Genomic DNA, 27,355 nt, shown 5'->3' on the forward strand with positions numbered 1-27,355 from the left:
CATCCATGGGATTCTCCAGGCAAGAATACTGGAGTGGGTTGCCATTTCCTTCTCCAGCGGATCATCCCAACCCAGGGATCAAACCCAGGTCTCCCACATTGCAGGCAGACTCTTTACCATCTGAGCCACTAGGGAATCCGTGTGTGTGTGTGTGTGTGTGTGTGTGTGTGTGTGTGTGTGTGTGTGTAATATCTGATTCAAAGATTTTAATTGAATGGTCTAGGATGGGAATCCGTGTGTGTGTGTGTGTGTGTGTGTGTGTGTGTGTGTGTGTATAATATCTGATTCAAAGATTTTAATTGAATGGTCTAGGATGGAGCCTGGACATATATTTTTAAGTTCCCCAAGTGATTGTAATTTGTACAGACAAAATTGACAACCACTGTCCTAGTGCAGTTATTAGTGTGCTAGATAAAGATATGCTAAAGCAGTTAATTCAGCTGTATCTGCCAGGATTTAGTTGCTTAGTGGCATTTCCTAGGTTTCTTCTAAAGTCTTCAATAGTTAATGATGTTGGAAGGTGCTTTTTGGCGAAAGGATGAATTAATTAGAAACAATAGAATTGTCTGCTTTCATTAGCGTGTTTTATTTTGTAATGACAGATTTCAAAAATTATTTGAAGAGCATAGACAAGTGGGCCTTTGAAATCATAAAGTCTACTCAGTTCTTAAAATGAATCAGACATGTGAGCTTGTGTGGTATGGTGGTTAGAAGTGTAGACCTGTGGGAGTACTTTTGGGGCTTATTTGCTCATCTCTTACTAACTACGTGACCTTAAGAAAGTCATTTGAGCCTCACTTTGGAGTTAACACTTGGTGTAACTTCACAGAAAGGTGGAAGATCAACAAGTTAGTTTCATAAAGAAAAGTTTCTTTTTACAGACTTGGAAATCACTGTAGCTGCTTATGTTTGACTCAGTGGCTGAGATCCTTCCACAGAAGGAATAGCTGGGGAAAAAACTGGCATTCTTCAAGGGAAACTAATTCACTTGCTCTAATTTAGAAAGCCACCCATTTTAAAGTATCTGAATTTTAAACTGAGCTCTGACTGCTTGTCATTTGTTTCCTTGTCAAACAAGACTAAAACCATGTTTGAAAGTGAAAGAAAGTAAAGTTGCCCAGTCGTGTCCAACCCTTCACAACTCCATGGACTGTAGACCACCAGGCTTCTCTGTCCATGGGGTTTTCTAGGCAAGAATACTGGAGTGGGTTGCCATTTCCTTCTGCAGCGGATCTTTCCCACCCAGGGATTGAACCCAGGTCTCCCACATTGCAGGCAGATGCTTTACCCTCTGAGCCACCAGGGAAGCTCTGGATGTTGTTTTTAAGATATAGTTTACTTAAAAACAACATCCAGAGCAGCTACTTAAAAACAACATCCAGGGCAGCTTAGGGAACTGCCATGAAGGAGTTACCTCTGCACATGGCCCAGTCCATGTTAGTTTATGGAAAAAGAAAAGCTCTTCCATAGGCTGACTTTTTTTGTTGTTCTTTCCCTGTGCCCCTGGGGCCATTGTGTTACTTCAAGGAGGAGGCTAAGGGTCACAGATTAGACAAATGTTTTTAGAGAAATCAGTGACAGAGTTGAATAATCATCTACCTTCTCCCCAGTAAGAAACACTCAAGGTAGAAAAAGAGTTATGTTAAATATGAGCCCTGAACATACAGATGATATCCTTTTTGAAAGTTTATACTAAAAAAATGTTTTTAATATCTGAGAGAGATGTTTTGTAAAATGCCTTGGGTTTGTGTGAGCCCTCAAATTTCTGAAAGTAGATGACATTTTGACCCATTGGGTTACTAACTGGTCACAGCTCTCCTTTGTTTCAGTTTTGAGTGTATGTTTTCACAGACAGCGGTCATCCTTTATCATTTGTAGAGAAGGAGGGAAAATCCCAACTCATTTTCTTAAAGAAGACACAGTAAGGGTAAAGTGAGAACTGTTGCTGCAGTGCAGGAAGGAGTATCCAGACGTGATAGATAAGCAAGACACCCCTCTGATAAAAGGTGTCCATTGTTGGCACTGTTCTTAACCAGCGTGACCCTGGATGAATCCTGTACCCTGCCCACCTCAGCTGTCAAAAGGAAACTAGCTGGATAGGTCACATGTGAAGAAACTAAGTGGTATAGCCTCATCAAAGAAGACTGTGCAGTTAGACCTCATGTTTTAGATTTCTCACTTACTCAGGCCAGTATTAATAAAGATGCCTCATCTGTCCCAAAAGACGTTTGGTTTTGTTTGATTCTAAGCCCCTGAAATGTCAGGTACTGTAATATCTATTCTGTTTGCATTGGTAAAGTAACAGGCATAGTGCTTGTCCATGTAAATATTGAAGGTACTTCCTTTTAACAGAAGTATCCCTCTTGCCTTCTCCTTCCCAGCCCTAACTTCTGAAGGATGAGATCAGAGTGTCAAAAATTTTCTTTTAATCCCAGCATTATCTTTTGGCAGTCTCTGCATATTCATCACCTTTATGTGTGGTAATCAGCAGAACAGGTTTCCCTACTGCAACAGAACTCTGTATGAACCTACTAATTTCTCAAATCTGATAATACAGAAAAGTGGCTTTTCACTTCCTGTCCCTTCCTCCAACCCCAAACCATAGAGAAGCACGCTTTATGGTGACATTTATTCACACAGACATTCTCACAGAGTTTTTTTCACTTAAGATTATACTGAATATGAGGAGTGTTGTTCAGTGTCATTTTACAACAGCCTACCAGCTTGATTCTGCAAGTTTAGGAAACTCTTTAAGAGTTACTGTTTCTTAGTGTTGATGGTCAGGTTAAGGGATGTCTGTGCTGTTTCATTTAAGATAAATGCCTGATGTGATCTTCACACGTATCACCCAGATTATTCAGGAAAGGATCAATCAGACCATGCTGCGATTTCTGGTATTGCAAGAGCTGCATCGTATGCTCCCCAGTGGGAATGTGCAGTAAGCGAAGCGATACAGCCACACTGGGAAGGCCATTTAAAATTCCAAGTTAATTGCTGGTTTTTAATGCGCTACAGGAGATGGATAACCTTGAGTCCCATCAGTTGTTTACCTCCACTTGTTCAGTAAACTACAACTTTAATTCTTCATATAGCTTTCTCTGTTGATACAAAACAAACCAGTGACTCACAGTCATAGATAACTTTCTTCTGAGGCTTAATCAAGAGTTTGTGTAGCTCTAAATCCTTGGATATGAGGATTTATAAAAAGGCCACTTTTAATTAAAAATCTCCTGTTTCAGTTATCAAACTTTGAAACTCTTCCCAATTCTGTGTATAATAATTCCTGTTAACCAGATGTTGTTTGATAGCTCAGTAATAACAAATAGAGGGTACCTGTCCTAACCTGACTTCAGACTCTGCTTTTGATGTGTAGCATATGTGGAGCAGTCAGCTAAATAAAGGTCTTATCAATAAGATGCAGTTTGACACTTCGCTTTTTTTTGCTTTTGTTGTCATGCCATTGACCATATGGTAAAGAACTAGTTATAGAAGGCTACCTTTCTTTTCAGAATAGAGATTTGAATCAGTGGAGTTCTCATGAGATGTTTCCTGGCTTGTTTGTGATTTATACATTTGCAGATTATGTCATTTTTGTCAAATTATATTCTCCAACATAAAGACTATTTGTGGTAAACTATCCTTTTCATGTCACCTGTAGAGGTTTTTATTTATCTTTAAAAGTACACAAAGGAAATAAATGGAAACATAAAAATCTTCTGTTTTTACTCACTGCCAGTCACATTTTCTGTTGATTATTTTAAAGGTATTTCCTGCATAAAGCACACTGTTAAATACCAACTATGCTATATTACTATTTTATTTAAGTAGAATAGTTATTTGGGCCTAGTTATTGTTTCCTTTGATATTCACTATTAGAAGTTGTTGGACTGGAACAGAGGTTTGAGTCCCTTTAAATTTTATATAATATATTAAATATAATATATACAGATATATATGCTAATCCTTTAAAGTATTAAAAGCCTGGGGATTCAATTTAACAAAAAAGGGAGAGGATTTATAAGATTCTGAGGTTTTACTTCAAAGATAACTTAGATGTGAAAGATTTTACATCATGATATCTTTCTCTGAAAATGTATTTTTGTTGTGAAGTAATGAATTTGAACAGTATATTCTGGGGCATTGCATTTTAGGAAAATGAGAAGCTAGAATTAGGGATATAGGGAAGAACACCAGTCTGAATAAGGAGCAGTTAGATGGCATCTACTAGGAAATGATGAAAAGACTTGGAATTAATTGAGAACCATTTTCAAGCATATGAAGGAATAACCTTTAAGTGCTGCCTCTCCCTCCCACACACACCCCCCACCACCTCCATATTCTGCAAGGGCCATTTACATTATATATAAGAAACAATGTCCAGCATTTAAAGCATATTAACCATTGTAACATGCCACACACATAGAGGTAAAGAATCTCCCTCCTTCAAGGTCATGGAGGTAGTTTATTAACGATCTTGTGTAAAGGGTCCAAATCACTACATTAAGAAAATATCTTGAGTCTGTTTTCTTAGATTTTTTTAACTTAATGGGAGGAGACTGAAAGGGAGTATAGCTTTGCAGCTACACTCTGTTACTTTCATTGACCTAAAAAGAGTAAGAACACACCCCATTCAAGAGCAGTAATAACCAACCAGAAATACACAGAAATAATGACCTATATTAGTTGGACTGTAGAAATTCTAAAGTGCTCTTCCTTTTGGCCAAGTGTCATTTTCACATTTAACCTGTGAAGCTAAAGTACTTTTGCTCCAGAGGAGGAAGGCACCAGGCAACCACTTGAGGAACAGCCCCTTGCTCCACAGTTTCCTCTACAGGAATGGAGTGAATTAAAGGTACAAACCAAGCCTGCTCAATGGCTCTCACTCCTACTCACCCTTGGCCAACACTGAGTTTCAGGACAAATGGAAGTAGGAGGAGAAATGGAGAGAGAAGTGGTAGATCTTGATTTAATGTTTGGCCCACCTAATGAATTTGAAGCCCATCTCACCTCACTGATAGATACTCTGAAATATTCTAGCAGGAAGATGATACTACTATGTGCAGGCAGGGGGAGGAGTCAAGAACATGTTTCCTCCCTCCCTTCCTCTAAAACTGAAAGGAGGAAAATATTTTGAAGAAGAAAAAATATTTCAGTAAACACAATAAATTCGTGACCTCTTAAGCCATTTCTCCTCACTAAACAAGTAGTTAGTGATCACCTACAGCAGTGTCCCCAACACGAAGGACACAGTGAATGCAGTAAATACACAAGTCACTACCCTCATGACATTCACCTTCTTTTGGAGGAGAGAGAGACAGTAAACAAGCAAGCAAATAATAGAGCTAGAAAACAATAAGGGCTGCGAAGACAAAGTAGGCAGGTGGAGAAGGTAAAAGAGACGATGGGTTTCGGATAGAAAAGGTGACATTTAAACAAAACTGAATTACATGAAGGGGTCCACCATGTAGATATCTGGGGAAAGAGCACCCCCTAGAAAGAACACAGCCAGCTCCTGCTGCTGCTAAGTCACTTCAGTCGTGTCCGACTCTGTGTGACCCCACAGACGGCAGACCACCAGGCTCCCCCGTCCCTGGGATTCTCAAGGCAAGAACACTGGAGTGGGTTGCCATTTCCTTCTCCAATGCATGAAAGTGAAAAGTGAAAGAGAAGGCACTCAGTCGTGTCCAACTCTTAGCGACCCCATGGACTGCAGCTTACCAGGCTCCTCCACCCATGGGATTTTCCAGGCAAGAGTACTGGAGTGGGATGCCATTGCCTTCTCCACAGCCAGCTCTTAAGTGAGGACAAACCAAACCTTGGCGTAATTGAGGCAAGTTTGCTCAGCTTGGCTGGAGTGAAATAAATCAGGGAAAGTTCTCTCTCCAGCTGGTAGATTTTTATGAGATATTTTTGGTTTCGTTAAGCATCTTCCATACTTTAGTGATCCAGGGGGCAGATCTTTCCCAGACCAAATCTTTTTTTTTTTTTCCCAACTTTTTTTTTTTTTTTTTTTACTTTATTTTGCTTTACAATACTGTATTGGTTTTGCCATACATTGACATGAATCAGCCACGGGTGTACATGAGTTCCCAATCCTGGACCCCCCTCCCACCTCCCTAAATCTTAACTATCCTATGGCCAAATGATTGCTTTAGATTTCTCATCTCATGTTAGTTGCTCCCATCATCAGACTTATAGTATATAAAGCATTGTATTAGTGACTGAGTTATTCACTTTAAATTAAAATTGGTGCATATTAATCTTCTAGTATAAGAGTGTGCAAACTTTCTATGAAGGGCCAGATTATTTCTTCATCTTTGCTGGCCCAACTGTCCAGCTGCTCAGCTCTGCTGTTGGAACACAAAAGCAGCAGCTATAGAATATATAAATAAATGGGCATGACTGTTTTTCAATTTTATTTACAAAAGTAACAAGCAGCAGGCCAGATTTGGCCCACAGACCCTTGTTTGTCCAGGACCACGTGGCTCAGTGGTAAAAGAATCTACCTGCCAAAGCAGGAGTTGCAGGAGACCCTGGTTAGATCCCTGGGTCCGGAAAATCCCCTGGAGAAGGAAATGGCAATCCACTCCAGTACTCTTGCCTGGAGAACCCCATGGACAAAGAGCCTGGCACCTACAGTCCATAGGGTCACAAAGAGTCACTCACAACTAAGCATGCACACATACGCATGCATCTTGAGGTTCACTGAGAAGTGCTAGTATGGCATAGCAGCAGTTTCAGTTCTGTAATCATTCACCAAGTTATGTGTTACTATTAAGGGAACAAGTCTGTGGGGAATACAAAGATGGATGAATACATATCCCAGTTTTCCACCTTTCTGCTTGATGAGAAAAAAATATACAACTAACTATATGTTTTCATTTTATTTGAAATATTTATAAGAATATCCATGTGATAGAAATGAAAAATAAAAGGTCCAAACTTATTGGTTTCTCCTATAAGTACTTATCAAAGAGAGTGACTTAATCAGATCTATGAGAGTGGATTGTGGTGGCAGTGTGGAGACTGGAATGGAGTGGGAGACCACTTAAGAGGCTGAGGTGGTAGTCCCAGGAGGAGATGATTCATCTGAATTAGACAGTGAGAATGGGGGAAATGAAGTGGATTCAAGAAGCACATCAGAGGAGAATCAGGAGGACTTGATAATTGATTGAACAAAGAACATTAAGGGTGAAGAGTTAAAAGATGACTGAGATTTCTAATACTAGAAGGTTTTGATGAAAATGAGAAGTCAGAATTTCAGGTTTGAACAGAATGTATTTGAGGTACCTTTTGGATATCCAAAGTGTAAAAAAAACCCCAAGAGAGAAGTTAAGAAATTTGAATCACTGGTAGTCAGAGCCATGAGATAGGATTTAATGCAGAAGAGGGTCAATATGAAACCTTAGGTAAGACCTGTCATTATTGAAGTTTTTTTGAAGTGAAGTCGCTCAGTCGTGTCCGACTCTCTGCGACCCCACGGACTGTAGCCTACCAGGCTCTTCTGTCCGTGGGATTTTCCAGGCAATACTGGAGTGGATTGCCATTTCCTTCTCCAGGGGATCTTCCCAACCCAGGAATCGAACCCGGGTCTCCCACATTGTAGGCAGACGCTTTACTGTCTGAGGCTGATTTTTTTAAAAAATGCCAGCAAGAGAGATCATAAAGGTTCAGGAGTAGGAGCAGAACTGAGATAAGAGTACCTGAAAAGCCAAAGGAGGAGAATTCTAGAAAAGGAGGAAGTGAATGAGGACATCACATACTGCAGTCAACTGGAAAAAGAACTAAGAAGAGGCTGTCAGATGTGCCAATGAAGAGACCATGTAAAGAATAGTTGCAGTGATAAGTCTTTATTCACTTGTTCTTAGACCTGGTTCTAAGCACATACAATTTGCTTAGTGCTCTGTGCTTGCTGAAGCCGCCTTCCATGGTCACTGCTAACAAAAGCAGATTCTGCACAGAACCCTGTCTCCAAGCTCAATGCACTGCTCCTCTACGTCAGACAGGTCCGCGCACCCAATTCAGCCAATAGTACCTAAGGTGGTGTGTGCCCTAAAAAGAATCCTTGCTTTGTCAATGGCAAAAGCATCTTTGTCAATGGCAACAGCCAACTCTTATCATTGACCAAAACCATAAAGTCTGATAAAAAGTTATGATCTTGTCTCAGATTCATCTGTGCAAACAGGCACAGAGGCCTCTCACTACAGTGATGACATGGAAATCCAGCAGATATCCAGTAAGCAGTCAGTCTGGAAGAGTGCCAGTTGCTATTAAGTAATAAAACATACTAAAGTAGACAAGTCAAGGAATCTAGAAAACAAAGGTTATAAATAGCTCTTATTCAACTTTAAATGTAAATTACTTTGGAGATAGAAGCAAATCATAATTCTTTTGAATGAATTAATAAAATTACTAGTCTTCAGGGTTTAGCATCTTCCCTAACATATTATTATGACTTTATAGCTTGTCAAAACCATTCTTTTTTTTGTGTGTGTGTGTGAGCCTGGTTTCTGTGGAAAGAAAAACAATTTTTACATGACTCCCCAAAAGTAATCCACTGGGTTACTAATGGTTAGAGGTACACAGGCACTATTAGAGTATTTATTTCTTTATACCTCAGCTTATTCCAAAAAGGATTAAGTCAAAAATTTTAGAAAGGTAATACATATTTCTTACTATATTCTGTATTAGGGACTTGGGGGTAGGGAAGAATCTTTATCAAGATTAAAAGGAAAAGGGAATAAATAAAGGAAATCTCATTGGCTCACTTTCCGGGAGTAAAATTATGCAACAACACTTAAGGCTCAAGTGTTAAGAGAAGTCAGGAAATCCTGGCTCCAGATGCCTAAGGATTGCTATCTATCTGTTTGATGACTTGCTGCAGAAATCCCCAGATCCCCAAAACTGCTATTACTGTCTCCTAACAGACACCAGACCTTGTATGATTTCTCCATTAGCATTTCCTTCTGCTGCTAGCTACCTTGTTGTCCTTCTGGTTCTCTAAAGCTGTTAAAACATTCTGTTTCTTCTGCATGTTCATTGAGGGCACAGTAGTGAAGGACACAAGTGAAGATTAAATTTATATAGTATTCTATAGCCTACAAAGAATGAAAGCTTGCATATTAGCCAGGAGTATGGGCTTTTTGAGATACATTGCCTGGGTTTCAAAGCTGTGACCTCACACTATCTTTGTGACTTTGGAGAAGTTACTTCCATTTTTTTGTGCCTTTATTTCCTTACTCATAAAATGAGAACATATATTTTTCAGAGTCATTGTGCAGTTAAAAAGAGATAAATCTCCTAGGTAGCACATGATAAATGTTATCATTATCATAATTGATTTTTTTAAACCTATTTATAGTATCCTTTTGCAATAATAACTTTTAAGGAAGTTAAGTACTATTAGCCCCATTTTATAGATACACCCTAGGGCTTTGATACTCATCTTGTGATAAAACATAACAGATCGCTGCTCAGAGCCATGTTTTTGAGGAGTCTCAAAACAGGTCCAAGCTCATTAAGAAAAGAATGCCTGGTTGCTTAGCTGTATATGGCATGGGCTCAGGAATGAGATTGCATTGTTGGAAAAGTTTCTCAATAACCCTGATTTTTCTTTATGAACAAAACTTTTAGGTAAATTTGAATATATCCTTGGAGAAGGGAATGGCAACCCACTCCAGTACTCTTGCCTGGAGAATCCTATGGACAGAGGAGCCTGGTGGGCTACAGTCCATGGGGTCGCAATGAGTTGGATGCGACTGAAGCAACCTAGCATGCATGCACGAACATATCCTATAACTATATAATAATATTAACCTTATAAGTTTGTTAGAGAAGTGTTACTGTTTCCAAAATATTTTCTAACTAGGGTGATTGATAGAACAATTCTCTTACAAACTCTTTCTCTATAACACTTATTATTTTCTGCTTTCATAGGAGTACACGGGTTGAAAAATCTAGTAGTCAACCTTTATTTCTAATTTGAGGAAGTTTTAAAACATATTAATGGCACTTTGAGAAGTAATTGAGGGAACTTTGTTTTCATATATGAACCAAACTATATGTTTTCATATAGTCTCCTTGAAAATCAGAGACATTGTTTTGGATATGTCATTACCATTTTTAAAACACACAAAAGCTAGGTTTCTGTGGAGCTGACATCTGATCTGACTGCCCTCACTTCTTGTTTTTAGCCAATGTTATCCCATCCCCAGCACCTTTGGTATTACTGTGGGGAAACAGCAACTTGATACTTTAAATGTTGGCATCAGCTAAGTATGAGAAAAGCCAAAAGAGTTGACTTCTAGGTTCTACTTTCTCCACAGGAAAAGCTGGCCACAACTGCCTGTAAGTTCACCCAAGTGCCCAGCTTGAACTTGGCATTAGAATGCTTGGATAGAAGGATTTCCAAGTATGAACTGCCTTTGGGGAATACCTGCAGACAAGGCTCATGAAATAGGAGAACCTAGTATTCCATCCACTAGCTATAAATAAATAGAGGAGAGGTGGGTAAGGAAATCAGAAGTTTCTTGGGTAGCTCTCTGGATTTCACTGGACAGAGTCACCTCATCTCTAGTTCTTGCTAAAATACCTTCAGGAATATAGAGAATCTACTCAAAGTCTAGGGCATCTTTGGACAATTCTGACAAATTTTTCCTTTTGTTTCTGCTTTCTGCATGAAATGGCTAAGCAAGGAAGAAATCTGCCTCAGAAAATAACATTTCTCATTCCCATACTCACTACTGTGAAACTCCTCTGCTCTGATTTCTTGAGATATATTGATTTAAATCAGTTATTTTATTTATATTTGATGTGCCCACTGGCAATGGCCAAGGTTAAATAAGCATCTGTAAGAGCTTTGTGTGGGAAGTGTAGACTGGGTGAAAAATAATTTTTTTTCAAAAAGGTTTCCAGAATGTACTTGGAAAAAGGCTCTGTGAAGCATGTTCATGCTCTCTGGAGATACAAAAATTTATGAAAAGGAATGGTTTGCAGTCTTTGTGGTTAGATATTGTTCACCTTTTAAAAAATCATGTTTACTAATCACATTCATGAAAATTACTTCTATAACTATTATATATGTAATCAGTCTTTAGGGATAGTTACTGGAAATGGTTAGAGAAGAAAGCTTTGTTTTCCTTCTGAAGTTTTGTATCAAGTACCTTGTAAGATGCAATTCATCTGTTCAGTATTACAAAAATAAAAATGTTTAAAAAAAATAAATAAAAATGATAAGGTTTCATCTAAAGGCAATCTTTTTGTTTATTGTCTGTTTTCCAAGTGATACAACCTAAACAGTTGATAGAAATTGTTTTTTTAAAGCAACTCTCAGCTCTAAGCTTCTCTACACAGCCTCCTTTCCTCATGTGGAAAGACTTCATTAATGTTCTTTTCTAAGCAGAATTTTAGTAGCTTTTGCTGACATGATGACTAACATGTTTCAGATTAAGGCTTTTAAGCTTCTTTCCTTACGTAACAGTATGTTTGGTCTTTCAGTTTTTTCATGAGATTTCTCTTCAGGTTTAGTAGAAGATCCTCTCTCTCTGGATTTTGCTAAATCAGAGAGATTTCATTATCCTCAGAAAAATCCCTTCTGCCATGTTAAAGACTGGAGCCCCTTAGTCCTTCCAGTTTCATGGATATGCATTTAATATTTTTGGTGTTTCAGATTGACCTCAACTCTTGGCATTCAGAAGCTTTCTCAGGAAAATGTGATGTTTACACAGTTCATGACCACCCTGCTTGAAGAATTGCATTTAAGAAATGAAGACCTTGAAAGTTTAACCATCATATTTAGAACCAACTGTTAACCAGAATGGTGCGTTGACTTGTTTAACTTTAGTTTTTTGTTTGTTTTTTTGTTTGTTACCTGTTTAGATTGTTTTCATATTGGAAATTTTAAAAACCAACTAGAGACCCCCATATGTCTTCAGCTTGCTATGGTAGAATACAATATCCCTGAGTTCCCAGCTGCCCCAGTCATTTCCTGTCCACTCTTGTTACTCCATGCCCCATCTTTTTTGTTATTTTTCCCTTATAGGATACCACAGTTAGTTCTATTTCTTACAATCCAGGAAACTCCCCACTATCAGCTTCATACTCAAATCTAGACCATCCCACCCTGCATGTCCCATCTGATAAGTTTTTGCCCAGGAAGTAGCGGTTTACTTCAACCAAATACTGGAATGATCTTTGAGAATATCCTCACCCTACTTCCCTCTTCAGCCCAGCCAATACTTTAGTCATCTCATGTACTGATAAGCAGGTGAGTTTAAGTCTGGCTTTGTTGATTCCTGACCCTGCTCCCAGATACATAGCCCTCTTCTACTATCCCAGATTTTTGACTCTCTTTAAGAACTGCCCATATGAATGTCCCCTCCTTTAGCCACAACTTTCTGTCTCTTCTTCCCTTTACTTTCTATTTCACATACTCTCAGGTGCTCAGATAGGTATTAAGTTAATGTTATGATTAAAAGAAATTCATTCTAAACCATGAATGAGATCCCCTTATGGAGCATTTCTTTTTTTTTTTTAAGTTTTCAACTATTTTTTAAAGTATAAAAGCAATACAAGCTTGTCAAAATTAAACAATATAGAACTGCATGTATAATTTTAAAAAGCAAAATTTCCCCCTCACTTCTACTTGGAATCTTGTCTCCTCCCAGAGGCACACTACTGATTGATATCATTTTACATTTTGATATTTGAATTTTTGTTAAAAAAAAAAAAACTTCTATGAAGCAAATCTTTAAATATATGACAAGGATATTTGAGAGGTGTATTTTGGCAGACAAGAAAGAATGCCATTATCCTTTTATTGAACCTCCTAGAAAATAGAACATAAGGACTTAGCACTGTTACTGCCTCCAGACTTACACCTAGTGACCATTTCATGCAACTCTGCTCCCCTGAGAACCCTCTAAAGCAAAGGATTTTATTTAGGCAGTGAACTCAGCTTGGCTGGTGGAAGCAGCACTTCAAATGCCCTTCTAAGAATAGAGTAAGTTTTGAATTTTGTTTTTTTGTTTTATTGAGCTTCAGGTACAGAATATTGAATTAATCATACCCCTCAATTCATGATATCCTATGTCTATTGGTTGAAAGGTTGCTTTTCCAGGTAGACTAAGAACAAAGTATGCCTAATCAGATGTCCTTGCAGATGTGCTTTAATGAATATGTATCAATTAAGAACCCTTTTAAATTAGCATATTTAATGCTTGTATATAAACAAATGGTGTTAAAATTTTTTTAAGGATCCAATCCAGGCCCTGGCAATGAAAGTGCTGAGTCCTAACCACTGGACTGACAGAGAATTCCCTAAACAGTAGATGTTTTAAGTGGACTTAATAGTTGCCCTGTGATCATTGTTGTTGTTGTTTTTTTACATTGTTTATTTGTGTAAGTAATTAAAGGTAAATCTTGGCCCAGACTTCCTCAGTATTATAAGGGATACTGAATGAATGAGGCCTTATTACATAATTTTCCATGAGAAATGAAGATGGTTGTGAATGGGTAGGTGGGAGGTTTTTTGTTTGTATATTTGTAAACCTTAAGTTCACAAAATTATTTGTGTACAATGTCTTATAGCCTTTTCAAGATTAGATTACTACTAGCTGCTGCTGCTAGGTCGCTTCAGTCGTGTCTGACTCTGCGACCCCATAGACGGCATCCCACCAGACTCCCCCGTCCCTGGGATTCTCCAGGCAAGAACACTGGAGTGGGTTGCCATTTCCTTCTCCAATGCATGAAAGTGAAAAGTGAAAGTGAAGTTGCTCAGTCGTGTCCTAGCTAGTATATGTTAATGTGCTTTCAGTTACAAAGAAAAAAAAAAAGCTCAAACTAACTTTTTTTATGATAGTATCTTTTGCTGCTTAACAAATTATTATAAAATTAAGTGGCTTAAAACAACAAACTTTTTTTTTTAATCTGTTTCTGGGAGTCAGAAATCTGGGCACAATTTAGCTTAGGGCCTCTGCCTCAGTCTCTGATGAGGTTGTATTACAGCTCCCTGACAGGGCTGCAATGTCATCTGAAGGCTCAAGTAGAGAAAGAGGTCCTTCTAATAAGCTCACTCATGTGGTTATTGGCAGGATTTAGTTCTTCTTGGGCTGAATTTAGGGCCTCAGTTTCTCACTCTTTGTTGTCTATAGAGACCTCTTCCAGTTCCTTGCCATATGGACCACTCTGTAGTGGCCCACAGCTTGACATGTGGCTTCCCTGAGAGTGAGCAAGTGAGAGGCAACACAAGATGAAAGCCACGGTCCTTTTGCAACTAGTCTCAGAAGTAACATCCATCACTTTTTCTGTATCCTGTGACTAGTTAGAAACTAATCACTAGGTTCGGCCCACATTGAAGGTGAGTGGATTGTATAAGGGAATGAATACCAGAAGGCACAGGTCACTGGGGGCCATTTTAGAATCTACTAGAGGTGGCAGAATCATTCAGTAGTTCCCAGCTTTATGGCATATCACACTGTCCTAGTGAGAGTCTTCAACTTTCAACACTAATTCAGGGCACTTCTGAACTAATCCACGTGGCTATGAAATGCTATGAGCTTAACCCAGTAATTCTAGCAAGGAATAGGAGAGAGATTTTCTTATTGACCTAGATCAGGGTCTACTCCTCGAACCCAGTATGAATTACCCAGACCATTATTGCTACATAATGGGGGGAAAGTGGAATGTATATTGGAGAGACAACACAGTTTTCCCCAAAACTGGTAAGAATAGGTGTTTTATTCAAGTGTCATTTTTCCTTCCCAGGTATATTCCATGAAGACCGAACAGATGAGCTTCCATTCACCATTTCTGGAATTTTAGCCACAATAATTGTATAGCTAGAGCTACTAATTAGTTATCACCAGACAGAGTGACTTCCACAGATAGAGAACCATTATCCCAACAAAGATAACCAAGTCCTTGCATCCTAGGTATAAGACATAGTATTTTTATTTATGAAAATAAAAGTTGAAATAAACTGAAACTTGAATATTTGAGAAAATATAGAGCTGTAATTTTTCAGGATGATACCAGTTGTCTTATCAGTTGACTAGAAAATTGAGACAAGTCCCATTTTAGCCTCATAGTTGAACTCTAGATTCTAAAGAACACAGAAAAGAATGAGGTCAATAAATACAATTTAAGATAAGGCTTTTTGGTAGTCTAGTCTATATTCTTTTAAAGAAGCTTGCTATTCTACAAAGTGGTCCTGAGCAATGTACACCTGAAACAACTTACATAATACTGCATTGGCCATAAAGTTCGTTCGGCTTTTTTGTAAGATGTTACGGTAAACCCCCTTTTTGGCCAACCCAATAGGAAAAAAAGTAAACTGACAAACCAGACTGGGTAAATATTTCCAAATCATATTTGATAAACAACTTATATCCAGATTACATATTCTTAAAACTCAAAAGTAAGACAACTGCATTTTTAAGTGGGCAAAAATTTTGAATGGACATTTCAGCAAAGAAGGTATCCAGTGGCTTAGCTTATGAAAAGATGCTCAGCATCACTAGTCATTAGAGAAATGCAAGTTAAAACCAAAAGCAGGCACTTCTTCATAGCCACTAGCATGGCTATGATAAGGACAAAGATAGTGTTGGTGACAATATGGAGAAACTGGAGCCTTAATACACTGCTGGTAGAAATGTAAAATGACACAGTCACTTTGGAAAATGGTCTTGACAGTTTCTTAAAAAGTTAAGCAGTTTACCATATGATTCAGCAGATTCCATTCAATGTTCCATCCTAAGTGAAATGAAAACTGTTCACAGAAACTATAGGTGAATGCTTATAACACTATTTATACTAGTGAAAAAGTAGAAACAATCCAAATGACCATCAACTGGTGAATGGTAAATAAAAAATTCATAAAATAGAACACTGATGTATGCTACTACATGGATGAACCTCAAACATCATGCTAAGCAAAAGAATTCTGACACATAAACCATATAATGTGTGATTCTATTTATAATGACAAAAGAAAACAGATACTACATTAGTGGTTACATGGGAGTGGGAAGGACTCCCCTGGCTCAGATGGTAAAGAATCTGCCTGCAGTGCAAGAGACCTGGGTTTGATCCCTTTTGCACAAACTTCAAAAATAGCTGTACACTTAAAACAGCTGAATGTAATGTATGTAAATTACACCTTAATAAAGCCGTTAAGGTACAAAGTAAATAGGAACTAAAAAGCCTCTTGATGAAAGTGAAAGAGGAGAGTGAAAAAGTTGACTTAAAGCTCAACATTCAGAAAACGAAGATCATGGCATCTGGTCCCATCACTTCATGGAAAATAGATGGGGAAACAGTGGAAACAGTGGCAGACTTTATTTTGGGGGGCTCCAAAATCACTGCAGATGGTGACTGCAGCCATGAAATTAAAAGAGGCTTACTCCTTGGAACAAAAGTTACGACCAACCTAGATAGCATTTTCAAAAGCAGAGACATTACTTTGCCAACCAAGGTCCGTCTGTCTAGTCAAGGTTATGGTTTTTCCAGTGGTCATGTATGGATGTTGAGGGTTGGACTGTGAAGAAAGCTGAGCACCGAAGAATTGATGCTTTTGAACTGTGGTGTTGGAGAAGATTCCTGAGAGTCCCTTGGACTGCAAGGAAATCCAACCAGTCCATTCTAAAGGAGATCAGCCCTGGGTGTTCTTTGGAAGGAATGATCCTAAAGCTGAAACTCCAATACTTTGGCCACCTCATGCAAAGAGTTGACTCATTGGAAAAGACTCTGATGCTGGGAGGGATTGGGGGCAGGAGGAGAAGGGGACGGCAGAGGATGAGATGGCTGGATGGCATCACAGACTCGATGGATGTGAGTTTGAGTGAACTCCGGGAGATGGTGATGGACGGGGAGGCCTGGCATGCTGCGATTCATGGGGTCGCAAAGAATCAGACACGACTGAGTGACTGAACTGAACTGAAAGCCATTAGAGATAATACATGATGTCCATACTATCAAAGTAATCTACAAGTTCAGTGCAATCCATATAAAAATTCCAATGGCATTTTTTTCATAGAACTAATAATCTGAAAATCTGTATGGAACTACAAAAGATCATGAATAGCCAATCAATCTTGAAAAAGAACAAAGCCAGAGACATTATATGTCCTTTCAAACTACATTATAAAGCTGTAGTAATCAAAACTGTGTGGTACTGCCTCAAAAACATACATAGGTCAATGGAACAGAATACATATAAACCCATGCATGTATGGTCAGACATGCATGCATAACACGTGAGCCAAGAATATACAATGGGGAAAGGACTCTCTTCAATAAATGGTTTTGGGAAAACTGGGCCACTATCTCACACCTTCAGTTCAGTTCAGTTGCTCAGTTGTGTCCAACTCTTTGTGACCCCATGGACTGCAGGAATGCCAGGCCTCTCTGTCCATCACCAACTCCTGGAGCTTGCTCAGACTCCTGTCCATTGAATCAGTGATGCCATCCAACCATCTCATCCTCTGTCATGCCCTTTTCCTTCCTTCAGTCTTACACCTTGCACAAAGATTAACTCAAAATGTATTAAAGACTTGGACATAAGACATAAAACATAAAACTCCGAGAAGAAAACATAGGCACTGAGCCTCTAAATCACTCTTGACAATATTCTGGATTTGACCAATCAAAAACAAGTGGGATTACATCAAACTAAAAAGCTGCTGTGCAGCAAAGGAAACCATCAACAAAATGAAAAGGCAGCCTACTGAATGGGAGAAAATATTTGCAAATCATATATCTGCTAAGGGGTTAATATCAAAATATATAAAGCCATACAACTTAGTAGCAAAAAAAAAATAATTTTAAAATGGGCAGAGGATCTACAGAGACTTTTTTTTTAACCAAGAAGGCATACGGATGGCCAACAGGCAGTTGGAAAAATATGCATCACTAATCAGGAAAAGGCAAATCAAAATCATAAAATATCACCTCAGACCTGTTAGAATGGCTGTTATCAAAAAGACAAGTAACAAGTGCAGGCAAGAATGTGGAGAAAAGGGAGCCTCTGCACTGTTGGTAGGAATAAAAATTGACCCATATGAAAACAGTATGGAGGTTCCTCAAAAAAATTTAAAATAGAATTACCATATGATCCAGCAAATCTACTTCTGGCTATTTATCCTCAAAATGAAAACACGTAATTCAAAAAGATACAGGCACCACTATGTTCACTGTAGTATTATAATAGCCAAGATATGGGAACAACCTAAGTGACCAGTGATGGATGAATGGATAAAGAAGATGTACTGTGTATTTATACAGTGGAATATTGAGCCTTAAAAAAGAAAACCTTGCCATTTGTGACACTATGGATGGAATGTTTGAGCATTATGCTAAGTGAAATAAAGACATACTATATGATGTCACAAGTGGAATTTATTTTTTTTAAGACTCATAGATGGAATCTATTTTTAAAAACAAAAACTCAAGTACAGAGAACAGACTTTAGTGGTTGCCAGAGGCAGAGTGTCAGGGGTAGCCGAAATGGGTGAAAGGGTCAAAAGGTACAAACTTCCAGTTATAAAGTCACGGAGATGCAATGTACAGCATGGTGACTGTAGTCAATAATACTGTATTACATATTTGAAAGTTGCTAAAAGATCTTGAAATCTCTCATTACAAACATTTATATGGCAATGGATGTTAACTGTGCTTATGTGATTATAATTTTGTAACATATCAAATCATGTTATACATCTGAAACTAATGTGATTTTTTTTATTAAATTTTTATTTTTATTTTACTTTACAGTACTTTATTGATTTTGCCATACATTGACATGAATCCACCACGGGTGTACATGAGTTCCCAAACATGAACCCCCCTCCCACCTCCCACCCCATATCATCTCTCTGGATCATCCCCGTGCACCAGTTTTTCAAAATTATTTATTTATGGTTGCACTGGATTTTCATTGCTGTGCAAGGGCTTTCTGTAGTTGCAGTGAGTGGGAGCTACTCTAGTTGTGGTGCTCAGACTTCTCATTGTTATGGCTTTTCTTGTTGCAGAGCTCAGTCTCTGGAGTGCAGGCTCAGTAGTCGTGGCACCCAGGCTTAGTTGCTCCTAGGCTTGTGGAATCTTCCTGGACCAGGAATCAAACCTGTGTCCCCTCCATTGTCAGGCGGGTTCTTTTCCACTGTGCTAAAAAGGAATTCCCACTAGTGTGATTTTAAATGTCAGTTATACCTCACATGGGCTTCCCAGGTGGCTTGGTAATAAGGAATCCACCTGCCAAGCAGGAGACATGGGTTCAGTCTCTGGGTCAGGAGTATCCACTGGAGAAGGAAATGGCAATCCACTCCAATATTCTTGCCTGGAAAATCCCATGGACAGAGGATCCTGGTGGGCTACAGTCCATGGGGTCTCAGAGTCAGACACAACTTAGCAACTGAGCATGCATGTATGCATACCTAACATACTATAATTATATTCCAACAAATTGGACAAAGCAGAAGAAATGGACAAATTTTGACAAATATACAGCCTTCCAAAACTGAATCAAGAAACAGCAATATGAACAGAACAATCAACAACAAAAATCTTGCAGCAAACTAAAATCCAGGGCCAGACAACTTCACATGGGAATTCTACCAAACATATAAAGAGAGGCTAATACCTATCCTCAAACTATTCCAAAAACTTGAAGGAGAGGGAACACTCCCAATTTCATTCTATAAGACCACAATTACCCTGATACCAAAACCAGGCAAAGAAACTAAACAAAAGGAAAATTACAGGTCAATATCTCTGATGAATATAGATCTAAAAATCTTCAACAAAATATTAGCAAACTGAATCCAACAATAATATCAAAAGGATCATACTCCATAATCAAGTGGGATTTACCCGAGAGATGCAAGGATTGTTCAATAGCCACAATCAATGTGATATACCACATTAACAAAAAGAAGGATAAAAATCATATGATCATCTCGAATGATGCAGAGAAACATTTGACAAAATACAACATCCATTCATGATAAAACTCTCATCAAAGCTGTTACAGAGTGGGATGGGGAGGGATGTGGGAGGGATGTTCAGGTGGAAGGGGACATAGGTAAACCTATGGCTGACTCATGTTGATAATTGGTAGAAACCAATGCAGTACTGTAAAGCAATTATCTTTCAATTAGGAATAAACTTTTTAAAACTGTTACAGAGAGAACACATCTCAACATAATAAAAGCCATTTGTGACAAACCCACAGCTAATAGCATACTCGATGGTGAAAAGCTGAAAGCTTTTCCTCTTAAGAATAAGACAAGAATATCTACACTCACCACTTCTATTTAATGTAGTTTTGGAAGTCCTAGCCACAGCAGATAAGAAAAAGAAAGAAAAGGTATCCAGATTGTAAGGACAGAAGTAATATTGTCATTGTTTGTAGATGACATGATACTATATTCAGAAAACCGTAAAGTATCCATCAAAAAAGCTATCAGACATGGATTCAATAAAGTTGCAGGATATAAGGTTAACATACAGAAATCATTTATGATTGCATCAAAAAGAATAAAATACCTAGAAATGACTTAAACAAAAAGGTGAAAAAACTATACTCTGAAAATCATAAGATAGTGATGAAGGAAACTGGAGACAAGAAGAATTAATAGTTAAAATGTCCATACTACCCAAGTTAATCTACAAATTTAATGTAATTCCTATCAAAATACCCATTACATTTTTCACAGAACTAGAACAAATAACCCTAAAATATATATGGAACCACAGAAGACCCCAAATAGCCAAAGTAATTTCGAGGAAAAAGAACAAAGCTGGAAGTATGCTCCCTGACTTCAGACTATACTACAAAGCTACAGTAGTCAGAACAGTACAGTATTGCACAAAAACAGACATAGATCAATGGAACAGCATAGAGAGCCCAGGAATAAATCTTGTACCTATAGTCAATTAATCTACAATAAAAACGGCAAGAACATACAGTGGAGAAAAGACAGGTACTGGGAAAACTGGGCAGTTACATTGTGAAAGAATGAAATCAGAACATTTTATCACATTAAAAAAAAAAGCTCAACATGAATTAAAGTCTTAACTGTAAGACTAGAAACCATAAAGCTTCTTGAAAAAATCATAGGTACTTTTTTACAAGTTGTAACAATATTTTTTTTGGATCTGTCTCATAAGGCAAAGGAAACAAAAATAAAAAATGGGATCTAATTAAAAGCTTTGGCACAGGAAAAGAAACCAACAACAAAATGAAAAGACAACTAAATAGGGGGAAATACTTTCAAATCATATAACAGATATTCAGTTAATATCCAAAATATAGTCATCATACAACTCAATAACAAAAAAAATTTTTTTAAGATGATCTAATCATTGCACTCATCTCACATGCTAGTAAAGTAATGCTCAAAATTCTCCAAGCTAGGCTTCAGCAATACATGAACCGTGAACTTCCAGATGCTCAAGCTGGTTTTTGAAAAGGCAGAGGAACCAGAGATCAAATTGCCAACATCCGCTGGATCATGGAAAAAGCAAGAGAGTTCCAGAAAAGCCTCTATTTCTGCTTTATTGACTATGCCAAAGCCTTTGACTGTGTGGATCACAATCAACTGGGGAAAATTCTGAAAGAGATGGGAATACCAGACCACCTGACCTGCCTCTTGAGAAATCTATATGCAGGTCAGGAAGCAACAGTTAGAACTGGACATGGAACAACAGACTGGTTCCAAATAGGAAAAGGAGTACATCAAGGCTGTATATTGTCACCCTGCTTATTTAACTTCTATGCAGAGTACATCATGAGAAATGCTGGACTGGAAGAAGCACAAGCTGGAATCAAGATTGCTGGGAGAAATATCAATAACCTCAGATATGCAGATGACACCACCCTTATGGCAGAAAGTGAAGAGGAACTAAAAAGCCTCTTGATGAAAGTGAAAGAGGAGAGTGAAAAAGTTGGCTTAAAGCTCAACATTTAGAAAATGAAGATCATGGCATCTGGTCCCATCACTTCATGGAAAATAGATGGGGAAACAGTGGAAACAGTGTCAGACTTTATTTTGGGGGCTCCAAAATCACTGCAGATGGTGAATGCAACCATGAAATTAAAAGAGGCTTACTCCTTGGAAGGAAAGTTACAACCAACCTAGATAACATATTAAAAAGCAGAGACATTACTTTGGCAACAAAGGTCTGTCTAGTCAAGGCTATGGTTTTTGCAGTGGTCATGTGTGGATGTGAGAGTTGAACTGTGAAGAAAGCTGAGCGCTGAAGAATTGATGCTTTTGAACTGTGGTGTTGGAGAAGACTCTTGAGAGTCCCTTGGACTGCAAGGATATCCAACCAGTCCATTCTAAAGGAGATGAATCCTGGGTCTTCTTTGTTCTTTTTTTTTTTTTCCCTGGGTCTTCTTTGGAAAGAATGATGCTAAAGCTGAAACTCCAGTACTTTGGCCACCTCATGCGAAGAGTTGACTCATTGGAAAAGACTCTGATGCTGGGAGGGATTGGGGGCAGGAGGAGAAGGGGACGGCAGAGGATGAGATGGCTGCATGGCATCACTGACTCGATGGACGTGAGTCTGAGTGAACTTTGGGAGTTGGTGATGGACAGGGAGGCCTGGTGTGCTGCAATTCATGGAGTCGCAGAGAGTCGGACACGACTGAGTAACTGAACTGAACTGAACTGAATCTGAAGAGAGATCTTTACAAAAGAAACAAAGATGGCCAACAGGCACATGAAAAGATACTCAACATCACTAATCACCACAGAAATGCAAAGCAAAACACGATAAGCTATCACCTGCATCTGTCAGAATGGCTATCATCAAAAAGTTTACAAATTATAAATATTGGTGAGGATGTTGTGAAAAGGGAGCCCTTGTACATTGTTGGTAGGAATGTAAATAGATGCAGCCATTAATGGAAAACAGTAAGGAGATTCCTCAAAATACTGAAAATAGAAATGCCATGTGATCCAGCAGTTCCACTCCTGAGAATATATATGAACAGAATGAAAACACTAACTTGCTATAAAGATACATGCACCTCAATGTTCATTTCATAGCTGCATTATTTACAATAGCCAGGCAACCTAAGTGTCCATCAACGGGTGAACAGATAAAAAGGTATGCTGTGTGTGTATGGATGTATGTGCGTGCGTGATCAGTTGTGTCATACTCTTTCTGACTCCATGAACTGTAGGCCGCCAGACTCCTCTGTCCATGGAAATTTCCAGGCAAGAATACTGGAGTGGGTTGCCATTTCCTACTCCAGGGCATCTTCTGGATCCAGGAATTGAACCCATGTCTCTTATGTCTTCTGAATTGCCAGGCAGATTCTTTACCACTGCACTACCTGGGAAGCCCACGTATACGCACACACACTATGGAATATTCAGTTCAGTTCAGTCGCTCAGTCGTGTCCGACTCTTCGCGACCCCATGAATTGCAGCACACCAGGCCTCCCTGTCCATCACCAACTCCCAAAGTTCACTCAGACTCACATCCATCGAGTCAGTGATGCCATGCAGCCATCTTATCCTCTGCTGTCCCCTTCTCCTGCCCCCAATCCCTCCCAGCATCAGAGTCTTTTCCAATGAGTCAACTCTTTGCATGAGGTGGCCAAAGTACTGGAGTTTCAGCTTTAGCATCATTCCTTCCAAGGAAATCCCAGGGTTGATCTCCTTCAGAATGGACTGGTTGGATCTCCTTGCAGTCCAAGGGACTCTTAAGAGTCTTCTCCAACACCACAGTTCAAAAGCATCAATTCTTCGGTGCTCAGCCTTCTTCACAGTCCAACTCTCACATCCATACATGACCACTGCAAAAACCATAGCCTTGACTAGACAGACCTTTGTTGGCAAAGTAATGTCTCTGCTTTTGAATATACTATCTAGGTTGCTCTTAACTTTCGTTCCAAGGAGTAAGAGTCTTTTAACTTCATGGCTGCATTCACCATCTGCAGTGATTTTGGAGCCCCCCAAAATAAAGTCTGACACTGTTTCCACTGTTTCCCCATCTATTTGCCATGAAGTGATGGGACCGGATGCCATGATCTTAGTTTTCTGAATGTTGAGCTTTAAGCCAACTTTTTACTCTCCTCTTTCACTTTCATCAAGAGGCTTTTTAGTTCCTCTTCACTTTCTGCCATAAGGGTGGTGTCATCTGCATATCTGAGGTTATTGTTATTTCTCCCGGCAATCTTGATTCCAGCTTGTGTTTCTTCCAGTCCAGCATTTCTCATGATGTACTCTGCATATAAGTTAAATGAGCAGGGTGACAATATACAGCCTTAATGTACTCCTTTTCCTATTTGGAACCAGTCTGAGTTCTAACTGTTGCTTCCTGACCTGCACATAGATTTCTCAAGAGGCAGGTCAGGTGGTCTGGTATTCCCATGGAATATTGTAATGAGTAATATGGGATATTACTCATCCATAAAACAGAATGAAATTCTTCAATTTGCAACAAAGCAGATGGACCTAATAAAGTAGTATGCTTGGTGAAATAGAAAGACATTTATCACTTATATGAAGGATCTGAAAAAATAAATGTATATAACTAGAGAAACAGATTCATGGATACAGAGACAAACTAGTGGTTACCAGTGGGAAGAGGGAAGACAGGAGGGGCAAGGTAAGGGTAGGGGATTAAGGGGTACAAACTATACCATGCATAAAACAAGGTACAGGGACATACTGCATAGGAAAATATAGCCATTTTATTAACTTTAGTATAATTAATCCATTATAATACTGAATCACTATGTTGTATACCTGAGACCAATATTGTAAATATACTTCAATTAAAAGTAAAGTGAAGTAACATTTCACATTACTAAATAATTTAATTTGCTCTATACTCTTGAGAGTCCCTTGGACTTCAAGGAGATCAAACCAGTCAATCCTAAGGGAAATCAACCATGAATATTCACTGAACACTGTTAAAGCTGAAGCTCCAATACTTTGGCCACTTGATGCAAAGAGCCAACTCATTGGAAAAGACCCTGATACTGGGAAACATTGAAGGCAAAGGAGAAGTGGGTAACAGGATGAGATGGTTGGATGGCATCACTGACTTAATGGACATGAATTTGACCAAACTCTGGGAGATAGGGGAGGACAGAGGAGCCTGGCATGCTGCAGTCCATGGGGTTGGAAAGAGTTGAACATGACTTGGTGACTGAACAACAACATATATTATTTACACGAACTTACTCTATACTCAGCAAAATAGTCAATTATGACTCCACTGAAATACTACAGTTTATTAACACATTTTCTATGCATTTAAAAACGATACTATTTTTATAAATTTGTTAATTCAGATAAACCTAAAATTGCAAAATAAATGTCACACCACAGTTTTTAAAAATTAAAAATAAATTTTGAAAAATCATACATGACAGGGCCCCTCCCTCTAACCTATTAGTGGCAGCTCTCCAGGATAAAGAGAAGCAGCTGCTGTATCCTACTGCTTCCCTCCCTGGGCCCAGAAACACCTGTTTAGTTATCTCCCACACCCTGTAGGTCTAGGGCCTCAGGTGAAGGGCCAGTAGCTCACCAGAAACAGGAACCAAGTGGACTGATGCCCAAATGGACCACTACTGCTTCTGCCATGTTTATGTTAACTTGGGAACACTTGATCAGAACTCAGTTCAGCTCAGAGAGCTATGCTAGATCTTGGTTTTGAAATGTCATTAAAGGAACCAAATGTCATAAAATGAAGATCTTTGGGAAAGTAGCTAGTTCTAGAACCAGGGCAGAGAAAATACAAGACAAGTCTGGAGCACTTTATAATACCATAAGGTGAAGTGTTAGTTGCTTCAGTCATGTCTGACTCTGTGACCCCATGAAATGTAGCCCACCAGGCTCCTCAGTCCATGAGATTTCCCAGGCAAGCATACTGGAGTGAGTTGCCAGGTCATGTCTGATCTCTACTTACTCAGAGATCCTGGGAAGACTGAAAAAGAGCAAGGCATGTTCAAAAGGCTGTGACTGTGGAGGCATTTCCAAGCGAATGAACTGCTCTCGCTACTGAGCTTACTGGCTAGCCTGAAGGCAGGCTGGTGTCCTCTGTGCCTATTCAGTTGTTGCCTGCAGAACACTGGAGTGCTCAGCCTGCCACTGAAGGCTAGTCTGAAGCTTCCACTTGTCAGGCCACTGAGTGGGTGGGAACAATTACTGGGTGGTCTTAAGCTGTTCTTCCACAGGCTCTTAAACAGAAAACAGAGATAAGGTTGTCAGAAAAGAATCACTTTTGAAACAAATAAATGAATAAAACTATATGTATGGACTTCCCTGGTGTCCAGTGGTTAAGAATCCGCTTTCTAGGGGCTTTCCTGTTGGCTCAGTGGTAAAGAATCTGCCTGCCAATGCAGGAGAAACAGGTTCATTCCCGATCCAGGAAGATCCCACATGCCCCTGAGCAGCTAATTCTGTGTGCTGCAGCTGCTGAGCCTGTGCCGTAGAGCCTGGGAGCCACAGCTCCTGAAGCCCAGGCTCCGCAACAAGAGAAGCCTGCACACCCCGACTGGAGAGTAGCCACAGCTCACCACGACTAGGAAGGATCCTGAGCAGCAACAAAGACTCAGCACTGCCAAAAAGAAATGCTTTAAGTTTTTTAAAAAAGAATCTACCTTCTAATGCAGGGGGCACAGATTCCATCTCTGGCTGGTGAACTAACATCCCACAGGCCACAGGGCAGCTAAGTCCACTTGCCACAACTAGAGAAGCCTGCACACCACAATGAAGACCCAAAACAGCCAGGGAAAAAAACAAACAAACCAACATAGATACTATCCCTTCCAGGAGGTAGAGGTGGATATTCTTAAACTCGGTGACTTGCTCCCAGGGAACAGCGCAGGGAAAGGAAGAGCGCCTTTCCCAGTGATGAAGGCTCGCATCCTCAGTGATGCCATGCGCATGCGTCACCCTGGTACACAGGATGAAAAAGGCTCTTCCCCTCTGTGGCATTCTTCCCCTAAAAACACAACCTCAGTCTAACCACGAGAAAAGACAAATCGAGTTTGGAGGACATTTCTGCAGGAAATTTTGTGAATACCTCAAGACTGTCATGAAAAACAAGGAAAGAATGAAATATTGTCACATCCTAGGGGAGCCATGTAAACCAAATGCAGCGTCGTGTCATGGATGAGTCAGAACAGGAAGAGGACATTAATGGAAAAACTGGTGAAATCCAAATAGAGTCTGAAGTTTAGTTAATAGCAATAAACCAAGGCAGTTTCTTAATTTTAACAAATGTATCATGGAAATGGAAATGTAAACAATGCGGGAAATTGGGTAAGGGATAAACAGGAACTCTTTGCCACTTTCTAGAAATCTAAAATTATTATTTCAAAATAAAAAGTTTA

At 39.1% G+C, this 27,355-nt stretch overlaps 1 protein-coding gene across 3 annotated transcripts in view; it reads left to right on the plus strand.

The window, feature by feature from the left end:
- Positions 1–27,355, plus strand: part of RPAP2 (RNA polymerase II associated protein 2) — a 113,513-nt gene that overhangs the window by 71,926 nt on the left and 14,232 nt on the right. For 2 of the 3 annotated variants that reach the window (XR_001917837.1, XM_005678102.3), the window contains exons 12-13: positions 11,669–11,818; positions 14,764–15,148. Coding sequence is in view for 1 of the 3 variants with exons in the window: in XM_005678102.3 (XP_005678159.1) it covers positions 11,669–11,810 (142 nt within the window). In the remaining 2 variants the exon portion in view is untranslated. Of the gene's footprint in view, positions 1–11,668; positions 11,819–14,763; positions 15,149–27,355 lie in introns of those variants that run through there. The other variant, XR_001917835.1, reaches the window with a different exon arrangement.

The sequence above is a fragment of the Capra hircus genome, chromosome 3, assembly GCF_001704415.2.
Source record: "Capra hircus breed San Clemente chromosome 3, ASM170441v1, whole genome shotgun sequence".
In the NCBI taxonomy this organism is placed as follows: domain Eukaryota; kingdom Metazoa; phylum Chordata; class Mammalia; order Artiodactyla; family Bovidae; genus Capra; species Capra hircus.